The sequence below is a fragment of the Entelurus aequoreus genome, linkage group LG09, assembly GCF_033978785.1.
Source record: "Entelurus aequoreus isolate RoL-2023_Sb linkage group LG09, RoL_Eaeq_v1.1, whole genome shotgun sequence".
NCBI lineage: Eukaryota > Metazoa > Chordata > Actinopteri > Syngnathiformes > Syngnathidae > Entelurus > Entelurus aequoreus.
Window position 1 is genome coordinate 14,886,322 of NC_084739.1, and position 12,456 is coordinate 14,898,777.

Consider the following 12,456-nt stretch of genomic DNA (forward strand, 5'->3'; position numbering starts at 1 on the left):
CACACATACAGTATGCATATATGGCGTCTCCTACCGTGCAAACTTTAAAAAGTCGCCCTTCGTATTTTGCGGGGTTGACCTCTGGGCATCCCGCAGAAGAAACATCGGTATATCTCTGCAGTCAGCTGCCGTCCATCCTGTCAACGCGGATGATTAACACCCACTTTTGTCCGGCCCTCTGCATATATCAATGCTTCATGTGCGTGCGAAAGGCAGAAACGAGATGAGAGATATCAAAAACCACCTCAGAGTCACGACTTCAAGTCAAAAGTAGTCATATTTCCCCCCAATCTAAATTCATGAGAAAGGGATAAGTGGTGAATTGCACTTTTCTCTCAATGTTTATGGAGCGCAAATAGTGATTAGCATTTATATTTGATGGGAGGAAGTACACACTGCGGAGTTGCAGCGCGTGGTGGCCTCATAGGAGGCGTGAGAGGTGGCCTTCAACACAGAACAGTTGTATATGTCATGAAGGAACGCTCTTGTTTCTCCTAAAGACTCCTTCCCGACCTTGTGTTATTGTAGCAATTACGAGACCATCCAATAAGACTCTTTTTGGGGGAATTAGTTTTGGCAGTGGAGGTTTAGAATGTGTGCCTGCATGTTTTTGATTTTATTCTATAAAATACTGAAAATTCTAATAAGCCCGGGCCCATAACAATTTTTGCCAGACATTTTCTTGTCAATTTAAGCACTAATGTAATCATAGTACCGTATTTTTCGGACTATAAGTCGCAGTTTTTTTCATAGTTTGGCCGGCCGGGGGTTCGACTTATACTCAGGAGCGACTTATGTGTGAAATTATTAACACATTAGCGTAAAATATCAAATAATATTATTTAGCTCATTCACGTAAGAGACTAGACGTATAAGATTTCATGCGATTTAGCGATTAGGAGTGACAGATTGTTTGGTAAACGTATAGCATGTTCTATACTGTATGTTATAGTTATTTGAATGATTCTTACCATAATATGTTACGTTAACGTGCCTTTACTGTGTTTATAACTGAACTGTGTTTATGTTGTGTATAATGTGTATTTATAATATGTTGTACAAAGGACATTTAATAATTTTCAGAAGTTCATCTTGTACAAAGGACATTTCATAATTTTCGGAAGTTCATCTTGTACTTTGACATTGTTTATAGGGTTAGGCGCATAAGTGTTCAACTTCAGCCTAAACCCTTTCGGTCTGCAACATTTTCATTTTCAATCTATGAATGTACAACTGTTTGTTTATTTTGTTGACGATTGACCGGAGAATAATAAACTATAACTATAACATACCAGGCACGTTCTCAGTTGGTTATTTATGCGTCATATAACGTACTTATTCAGTCTGTTGTTCACTATTCCTTATTTATTTTAAATTGCCTTTCAAATGTCTTTTCTTGGTGTTGGGTTTTATCAAATACATTTCCCCAAAGAATGCGACTTGTACTCCAGTGCGACTTATATATGTTTTTTTCCTTCTTTATTATGCATTTTCGACCTGTGTGACTTATACTCCGGAGCAACTTATACTCCGAAAAATACGGTATATAATAATAATAATAATGCAAGTAACTAGGGCTGGGCGATATATAGAGTTTGTAAGATATATCGATATATTTAAAAAAAAGATATGAATTAAGAAAATATCGTAGTATCGATATAATTTATTTCACGTTAAAATTACCAAACGCCGCTTATTTGTTGTGTTCCTTGTTCTCCCCCTCCATGGGCTACTAAACCCCACCCCTTCCTCCTTCCAAGACGTACTTGCACGTGTAAGAACATCCATGATTGGTTGGTTGTTTACTATGATGAGTCACGATTGGTTAGGGACAGGCCAATCAGAGGCAAGATAGGGCGGGTCTTAGAACCAGGAAGGGAAATCACAACAGACATCCCAAATGACGACGAGAGAGTTGAAGAAAAGAAGAGGGAATTTTCAAGATTTATATATTAAAAAAACTAGTGGAAGATGGCAGAGGGATTCTCTTCCTTATATTGTTCTTTTAGCGATGTAGACGACGTCCAGGAAACCCACAATGTGTCTACTTGGCCACATTTGGACAAATGTATGAGTCTGGATAAAACATTAATTTGAGTTGTTTACCATGTAAGCCCAAATCAAAATTGTTCTCCAGTTGCCAAGCCGGGCATATTTCGCACGAGAACCGTACATGTGTGACAGTCCATTTCATCGTCAACTGGGAATTAAAAAGTGCCTGCCTGCAAATTTATTTTTTTATCTGAGTATGATACATTTTGTATTATTTGCACAGCTATGTTATTTATTTTACATAGAAAGAATATTTTTCTATTTTATTTATGTTATGTGATTCTGTACTACTTAAACAGTTTATTTTCTGTGCTGTTAATACCCATCTTGACTAACTGGGTAATAAAAATGCCCCTGACTGTTTACAGTACAGTTGTCATTCACTTCAATTTCACTGACTATCGCTCAAAAATGAATATCTTTATATGTATACTTTCACCGAAAAATATATCGCTATATATATCGAATATCGAGTAAAAATATATGGAGGTATACTTTTTTGTCCATATCTCCCAGCCCTACAAGTAACCATTTCAAACTTTTCACATTTTTATTTCAATTAATAAATGTCAATCAAAGTTTATTTATAGCCTGTAGCCCCATGTGCCTTGAAGAGCTGCACAAACCACAATGACATCACTGGTCTGAACCGACATCCGGGCAAGGAAAATGTATCAATAGCATGTTTTACCATTGTAATTATAAGGTGAATAACTTTTAATGATCTCAAATAAGTAAACAAACAAAAATAAAATGGTCTTTCGATCTCTATTAGCAAAAATGTCACTTCAATGTAACATTTTTAAGTGCAGTTTTTTCTCCAGTTGGAACAACTAGGTCAGTTATTTGTTGTTGTTGCCATCACAAATCAGGCATAATTGCTCGTTCGATGGGCTCTATGTGCTCATTTGGTTTGAAACTGAAATATTTCTAAGCTTTCTGAAGATGTGACCCCCAAAACGATTTAGTTGAATATTCTTGATTTACGGTATGCATTTGTGAGTCACAAGTCGCTCACTACCCTGACACTATCCACACCTGCTAACATGCGGCATACACCTTCGCATCTCATCTCCAACCACATACTAGACCAAACCTGAGTCTCGCTTTCTGAGCCACCTTGGAACGCTTTCTTGGCTGCCATCCTTGGCCTTTCCTGCCAAAATTTCACACGGAGCCTCCGGTCCACACACCGCTGGCCTCTGTGTGTTTGTGAGGTGGTTAAGTATGCTTCACACTCGGACAGAAGTCACACCAAACAAGGCTGGTATACTTGGTTAAAGCAGTAGAAGCTTCTGTCAGTCTTGGGGTGAGTAATACTAATACTCTACTACTTTTCTCTGCAGGCAGCTGATGGAGAATCAGATCGCTGTTATCGAGCGTGGGGCTTTCGATGACATGAAGGAGCTTGAGCGACTGTGAGTACTAGCCTGCAGAAATCAAACCGCTTAATTGTATTTTCTAGACTTCAGCTGTAGTGACAGTGATGTGACTGAGTACCAGGCTTGATCAAGGCACTTCCCTGTCATTCCGCTGTGGTCCGATGGTGTAGGGAGCACAGCAAGCCCTGTTACCTTTGCACCACAGGAATGCCCTCAGTGGGCGAATCTGCGGGCTGGAGAGGTCTCCCTCACCGCAGACCCTGCAGCACCCGCCAGTCCTCCCAAACAGCGTGTAAACTGTCCCTGAGAAGACATAGACAAACACGGTCAACCACACCTCAACCGGCACATTAGCAAATCAATAGCGCGAGCCGCACGGAAACCTGTGCTGCAGATGACTTTATGGGCCAAGCTCGATTAGTGGTGAACCCATAAAAGACTTTTCCCTTAATCTGAAACCCACATAACAATTTCAATTACCAAGCTCAAGGCCATGGGCGGCTCACATTTCCCTTGTGCTGCATTTCCAAAAAATGACTAGAAATGTTCACATGCCAGACCAATGTGGAAATTAGGTGTCTTGTTTGGGTAGTATTTTCAAAAGGCACTTACCTACCAGCAGGTAAGCAACACGATGTTAATGAGCACCTCAGTCTTCTCAGTAGTGAGTGGCAGGGGTCCCAACATCTGTCTCGAAGGCCTGTCTTTCAGATTTGTGTGTCACAGCATTCACTTCCACGGGCCTCTAGTCTTTTAGGGGGGGTAGAGAGAGTTGTGGTTTGCAACAAATTAGCAACAGCCTGTTCCTCGTTGACTTAAATGGTGTATTTGCATAAAGGCCGCCAGTCTCGGACGTTATGTCTTTGCCAACCATTGTTCCAGCTAAGAAACATTTTGTATTGAAAGACCTTGATAAAACTCAGATCGAATTTCCACACATGTTCACATCTTGTAATTGATGTAAGTCAGTTTGGTGCATTGTTTGTCTCGGAAAGACGGCACTTGTAATCCTACCCAACACAGTGCTGTAATTTACAACGCTGTCTCTGACTTAGCAGTTTAATTCTCCCTCAACTTTCAGTTGGATATTTATGTGACATTCTGGGGAGACTGAAACACAATAGCCCGTGGCTACGCTGGTTCTACTGCATCTTGCGGAAATTATTCACAGCCTCACGCCTCACTCAAGGACACACACATGCACACACACACACGCACACACACAGTCACACGCATAGGTTGATCATATGCTTTCTCTGCCGCAGGCGGCTGAATCGTAATCAACTGCAGCAGCTTCCTGAGTTGCTGTTTCAGAAGAACCCTGGCCTGTCTCGACTGTAAGTAACTGCAACTTTTTTTTGGCAGTATTTCAACTGACCACGCTCCTTCGATGATGTCATATTTCAACACAGCACAGCACATGTTTGAACACAGACGGCGGTCAGGCATACATTTGACCTACTCAAAGGTTCATCTGAGGTTTGTTGTCATTGATCCCCAGTGTTGTTTTTGTAGAAGGATCACACTGTTGCATACTGGTGACAAGGAGGTGTTGTGTATATGACTTTAAGGGGTTATATTATGCCAAACCAACCTTTCTTACCTGTTGGCACCTGTTTTTGTGTATTTGGGGCTCCCATAAACCCTGGAGATTTGAATTCAAACCTTGGCGGAGATATTAATAAAACACGAGCCGTTTGGAATTTGAGACTTCAGTGACGTATTTATATGTTGTAGGGTTGTACGGTGTAACGGTATTAGTATAGTACCGCGATACTAATGAATCATATTCTGTACTGTTGATCTACACCTAACATCCACTGCAATGATACCAAGTACAGTAGCGTATCTAGTCGACACTACTATGATTACGTCAATATTTTTTGGCCTCACAACATCTTCTTTCGTTTTTTTAAATTTATATTATGTTTATAAACTTAGGAAATATGGCCCTGGACACGTGAGGACTTTGAATATGACCAATGTATGATCCTGTAACGACTTGGTATCAGATTGATACCCAAATTTGTGGTATCGTCCACAACTAATGTAAAGCATCCAAACAACAGTAGAATAAGTGATTATTACATTTTAACAGAAGTGTGGATAGAACATGTTATAAGAGAAAGTAAGCAGATATTAACAGTAAATGAACAAGTAGATTAATAATTCATTTTCTACCACTTGTCCTTGATAGTTTTGACAAAATAATAGAATGGAAAATGACACAATATGTTGCTGCATATGTCAGCAGCTAAATTAGTTACTTACTAGTAAAATACAAGTTGTCTTGTATGTTCACTATTTTATTTAAGGACAAACTTGCAATAAGAAACATATGTGTAATGTACCTTTATTTAGAAAAGTACCGAAAAGTATCAAATTGTTTTGGTACAGGTACCAAAATATTGATATTGGGACAACACTGATATGTTGTGGGGCAGCCTGGCTCGTACATGCACATGCATGCTAGAATGCTCCACTGTCTCCATTTCTGATCAAAAGTAGTGTATAGTTGTTACTTATATCTCTCAGTAGACTCTGTAAGGAAAAACTCGGTAAAACTGCAACACGGCTGACGGGGTGGAGACGCAGTCTGGGGTGGAGATGCAGCCGAAGTGGGTTTGGCCCGGAGGAGGGGTTTGGCACGTAAATAAGACAGCCCATAAAATGGCGCATTCTGTAGAGACAATCAGAAAACGGCTTGAAGATGGTCTGTAAAAAAAACTAAACTGCAACATTTTGACCAAAGAACCACCATTACAAATTTTGTAGACCACAAGTAAATGTTTTACATGTAGGAGGGAAAAACAAGGGGCTCTATTATGCAAAACCGACTTTTCTAACCCGATGGTACCTGCTTATTTTTCAGTGTTGCCAACTTGGCGACTTTGATGCTAAAGCTGGCGACTTTCCAATCCTGTTGGCGACTTTTTTTTGTAAATCGCTACTAGCAACAAATCTAGCAACTTTTTCCAATGTTATATTGAAAAGTTTGTGTCTTGGAGACTCTGAGGTGAAAGAATCAGAATCAGAAATACTTTATTAATCCCCTAGGGGAAATGAAAATTAAAACAGCAGTTACTGTACTCGGCAAGCAGTGACAGGTGCTGCTAGTCAGCTGATGCTGGGATTTCCGAGTTCCTAGCCGGAAGTTTAGACTGGAATTTTAGATGTGTGTTTTTTACTGTGACACTAAAATAAATCACTGATTTTGATTTGTCAGTGTGATTTGTCCACTGTACACAGCCTCAGTCATTTACTCACCTCGTCTGTGTGTGTGTAAAGTTGCCACTTTTTCCGCCTTGGTTTACAAAGCGAGATGTAAATGTAAATATTCCTTCATTGTCATGTCAAGCTAATATAAATCACTGCAACATCACAATTCCCCTCCTTTATGTTAATGAACCAGTCACTACATATGGTTCGTTAATAAATATCACAACCCTCAATTCTTGTGATCAAATTTTATACTACATTTAACAATGCAGAACAAAATTGATTTAAAGAAAAACGACCAAGAATCAAAAGAATAATGTTAAATGGCAGTTCTAATCATACTTATCATTTTTAAACTCACTTTTGTATCTCCCCTACAGCGTCCTTTGCAATAAATTATGCAAATGAGGCTTAGGACAGCCTATTGCTTAGGTTGGCTCCCGGCCGGCTCATTAAATATTCCTGGTGGGAAAGCCAGCGTCTGTTCTCACTGGGTACTAGTCGCCATTTAGCCTTCCTCGAAGAAAATTGCCCTATGTTTGCGTTGTTTTCGGCTTGCGAAAATGATAAAAGTCTCTTCGGAGTACCTTGAGAGGTGATCAAGAAGGGCGGAAGAGTGCAGGGTTTTACAAAAGATAACAAGAAAAGTGGCAAGCACTCCAGACCAAGAGAGCCGAGTCGAAGAACGCGCAATTTTGTGTTGATATTATTTGTATTTTATCTTTTTTCTGAGTTCTTCAAAATAATTTTTGAAAATGGCTTGATTTCAAAGGCAGCCAAAAAGTGTCTTAAAGATGGTCTGTAAAACAAAATCCATGCATAATTTTTGCCAAAGAACCACCATTACATCTTATGTAGGCTACAAGGAAGTGTTTTAAATGTAGACAAATAATCAAAGTATGACTATTTTAAGGTCAACGAAACACAGATTTTGGGTTCTATATTAATAATTACCATCAATATATTTCTATTTACTGAACCTATTGTAATCTTTGAGTCCATTTCTATTCAAATCAATTTATAGTCAGTCATCAACTATTTTTCCAGAACTTCCCAAAAATTAGGGCAAAAAGACCAACCAATGAGGAGTCAGACCCAGTCTTAATAAACCGTGGGATTTCTCTTTTACCAGTGTTATTATTTGAAATATAGTTGACTGTATCTGGGTCCACTCAACCTATTAGGGCTAATTTGAAAAAAGTATTAAAACAAAAACATGCAATTGTATTTCTAAATTACCAAAGATTCTCTCGATTTTGCTTAACAATCTGACTCAAGCGCTGTGCTGTAGTTCATGCACTGTTCACATAAATATTTGACATGTTTTTATTAAGTGCGCAAATATTCTGTTAGTGTGCTAATTATCTTTCGGTCCGTTTTAATAAAAAGAAATGTACCCCCATGCCAACTGTCCTTCCCGGACCTCCCTTGAGCAAGGGCCAAAACACCATTGGAAGTTTTAAGACCGCACCAGGCAATAAGGTGTAGTACCCAGCCTTAATAAAAAAATAAAATATGTGATTTTTTTTTTTTACTTCAAGTCCTCCCAGATAATCGTGGTCTCAATTCTAAGCAAATTTTTTTAATTTTTTTTCCGAAAGGTGCAGAAGCCATGCATGCACACCCTCCCATGGACATACACATGCATCCCGTATGGCGAAACTGTCCCACAGTGAAGCTAAACTTTTATTCTCAACTCTAACAAGCTCCAATGTTCTTTTGTCCAGATTTTTATTATTTGGGCTAATCAGTCGCTAGCTGACCCTTCCAGCTCATAGTATCCTAGTTACCTGCAGCATCTGGGAATAATGAAACAGTGGGACATGGAAAAACGATTGTTGGCTTATGATCCCGACCTCAGACCCTCGTTTGAAGTCGAACACCATCTTGAACCTATCTGTTGCTTCATTGTAACTATCTCCACCCGTCACCTGTCATTATTCTAAAGTCATCCATCCTTTAGGGCTTCAGGATAAAGCCTGTCGTCCTTTGGGACAGGGCAGCTCTGCTTGGGACTTTCTCACTGGCTAGACTGTCTAGCTGGAATAGACACCGAGCAAAGCGAGGCCTTCCAGACCAGCGCTCGGCCTTGAAAGAGCGTGATTAGTCCATCTGGGGCAAGCGGCTTTGCCAACAGCCAGGGAATTGTACTAACACAGCTTCCCCTGTTTCATCCAATCTGACTTCACGCTCATTATTCGAAACTTTGCGCCGCACATCCTGCACAATGAGACCTTGGTCACGTTGGCTAAATCGATCCACAATGTGTGTATACATTCATTTGTTCTTCATCCTTGGGACTGAGTTAAACCGAGCCATAATAGACCATGATACTTTTCAGGTGTATTGTATATTCCTAAGCAGTTAAAACAAATGAGCAAAGCAGCATGGTTGGATTGGCAAAAATGGCGCCTGTAATAGATTGACAGATTGATTTGTGCAAGACTTTTTAAGAACAGCGGGGAAAAGACAAAGCTTTTTCTTAATGTGTTTCTTAACTCCTGATGTGTCTGGGCCACACTGTGGGTTCTGGTTCCAGTCTGATGCGGTTGGGTTACAGCTTGCCTTGCTCTTGCCAGCAGTTTTAATGGACTTAAAAGGTTCTCAGTTCCCAGAGGAAGACGTTTGCTGCTATTTCGTTTGCGCCTTTGTGAGGAAGACTGACAACCAGGGTATGATAACATAAGTTAAACGTGCGCCTTCGCACTTGCTCAAAGTGCTTGGCTGGAATTGTTAAGGTCTACCTTTATGATCCTTACAAGGGAGATGATCATAAAAGGTGGTGCACTTACACAGATGGTTCTCTTCATTTAGACCCTTTTATGCTTTTCCTCTTTGCCTCCATTACACCCCGTATTCTTCTTGTTCCGAAGCTTTTGGGAGTTGCAACACAATTGTTTACATACTTTTGACAGAAAGACTCGCTCTGTCCGATCTTTGTGTCAATGAACTGTTGGTTGGCAGGGAATTGGGGACTTTTCACCTCAGGAAAGGTAGGGAACATTTAAGAAAACAACGTATGAGTGAATAAGACACGTGGCTATTGGACCCACAAGAAGCGAACATTAAAGAAAACATTTGGTTTCCTCCATTTGCAGGCTTCACTCTTCACTCTAGTTGTGGGCATTGGGCATCAGTGGGAACCGGAATAGTCCACATTTTTTAATATCGATTCCTATTTTCGATGCTCAAACAAACTACAGTTTTTAAGTTGCATTATCAGTGGAAGACTGGAAGACCATGCTAAACATGTTACACACAGAGGAAGCGCAAGCAGGAGCAGTTAAGCTTATAGCTAAGCTAACCGTTAAACCAGCTTAAAACAACAGAAGAAATAAGTGCTTAGTAAAGTTTAAGAAGTGTAGATGGAAGCATTCTACAACAGAAAATAAACAGTAACAGGTAATTAACAAGTAGACTAATAAAACTTAAAGAAAATATAATATAAGGACTGTTGTGCTGTTTAGCGACCGCTCTCAGGCAGACGTGTTAAAGGAAGACCGCTTGATCGATAAATCGACAGTGTTGATATCAAGGGTAGTATCACTCTATGATTAGGTCGATAATTTTATTTTACCAGAATCTTTTTTTTGTTTGTTTTTCGTTTCTGTTAATGTTTAAAAAGGTAATATTTCCCTGGACACAAGAGGATTTTGAGGGCCATAACCAAACGATTTCAATAAATAATAGTTTTGTTTAGTTATGTACTATTGACTTTGTTTTGCTCAAAAATTGTATGTAATAATTGAAACAGGGGCTAGTTTAAATATTGTGATGCTATTGTTAGCATCACAACATAAAAAACATAAAAAACAAATAAGTACAGTTAAAATATGTAACCAGTATCGGCCAGTTTCCCTCATGTATGATTGGTATCGACAACATAAAACCCTGATTGGAACGTCCCTATCTCTAACATATAAACAACAGCATATGCGTACTCTACATCTTAAAATAATCAAAATCGAGAATTGTTGTGTATTGAAACAAGGAACCGGGATTGGCACTGGAACTATCCAAATTCAAACAATGCCCAACCTTAATCACGACTCACCAGTTCATCCACACCAAACTCATCCAACCATGGATGCTGTTATAAAGTTTGCTTTGTGTGCTGAGGAACTGTTGTCTAACCCTTGATTCAAAAATCTGTTAAGATGCAGTATCTCACAAAAGTAAATAAACCCGTCACATTTCAGCAACCATCTATATATTCTCAGGAAACAATAATAAAGAACATAAACTTGGATAGACATTGATATATGTTAAAGTAGTCAATGCACTGCTCATATAGCAGTATGAAGTTTAAAGGTACCTATGATAAATGTTGTAATTTCTGACTTATAGATGTTACAATGTTAGATACTTGTGTTAAACAATGCCAAAGCGCCAAGTTATAAGGTTCATGTATTTTGATGTGAGCTTGCACACAGTTTCACAGTCTTGCTACGTTGTGATGTCATCGTAAGGTGAAAGCACAAGCTTGTGGTTGAATTATTGACCACTCCTCTTGACAAAATTGATGCAGTTCAGCTAAATTTGTTGGTTTTCTGACATGGATTTGTTTCTTCAGCATTGTCCACATGTCATGTTAAGTCAAGACTTTGGGAAGGCCATTCTAAAACCTTAATTGTAGCTCAATTTAGCCATTCCTTTACTACTTTTGACGTGTGTTTGGGATCATTGTTCTGTTGGAACTTTCCTCCAGAAGGTCTTATCTTTGTCCGTGTGATGTCAGATCAAACAGAAGTTGAGCTGTTTGGCCACAATACCCAGCAATATGTTTGGAGGAGAAAAGGTGAGGCCTTTAATCCAAGGAACGCCATGCCTACCGTCAATCATGGTGGTGGTAGTATTATGCTCTGGGCCTGTTTTGCTGCCAATGGAACTGGTGCTTTACAGAGAGTAAATGGGACAATGAAAAAGGAGGATTACTTCCACATTCTTCAGGACAACCTAAAATCATCAGCCCGGAGGTTGGGTCTTGGGCGCAGTTGGGTGTTCCAAAAAGGTGAAATAACTGAAAACATGTTTTATATTCTAGTTTCTTCAAAATAGCCACCCTTTTATATATATATATATATATATATATATATATATATATATATATATATATATATATATATATATATATATATATATATATATATATAAAATGGATGGAATGTCAACATTTCTAACTACAAACCCAATTTACTCTATATAGTCTATTTCTCGTATTGTACTGTAGGTTTGTGTTCCTTGACCTCTTTACCTGCACCCCTGCCGTCTCTTCCCAGGCCTGAGAGATAGCAGACACTGATGCATGTGGGGCAAGGCAGAGATAATTGGAATTGATTAGAGATAATTAGAGATCGTTAAAAGTTGTCACTGATGGATGGCAGATGGAGAGACGCAACGGGAAAAAGCAACACTGAGGTGAGAGGCATGGCGTGGAACTTCAGTGAACAATACCAGTGAAAATAGAGTTGCATTCATCAGTGTTAACAACCTGTTACCCCCCCAGCCACTCGTCAAATTCTCCTCATTCCACTTCCACTACACTACACAGCTGTAATCTACTCATCCGTGTCTGTAATTAGTGCCTCCTCGCAGTGGGAGAGCCGGAGGAAGGAAGGACCGTGGGACGACAGGGAAAAGGTGAGAGGGTTTGGCGTAGCGGAGAACAGATAGCCGAAAGAGACGGTCCCCTGGGGGGGAGAGCAGCATCTGGTTTGAGGTCAGGATGGGTGCTGGGGGGGAAGGAATGAGGTGAAGGTTGTTGCTTGCTGTTGCCACAACACAACCTTGTTTGGAGGGGGTT

At 39.6% G+C, this 12,456-nt stretch overlaps 1 protein-coding gene across 1 annotated transcript in view; it reads left to right on the forward strand.

Annotated features, from left to right (window-relative positions):
* The window catches only part of slit1a (slit homolog 1a (Drosophila)), a 317,948-nt gene that overhangs the window by 40,921 nt on the left and 264,571 nt on the right, over positions 1 to 12,456 (forward strand). Inside the window, 2 exon segments of the mRNA XM_062058155.1 lie at positions 3,399 to 3,470; positions 4,700 to 4,771. Coding sequence (XP_061914139.1) covers positions 3,399 to 3,470; positions 4,700 to 4,771 — 144 coding nt within the window.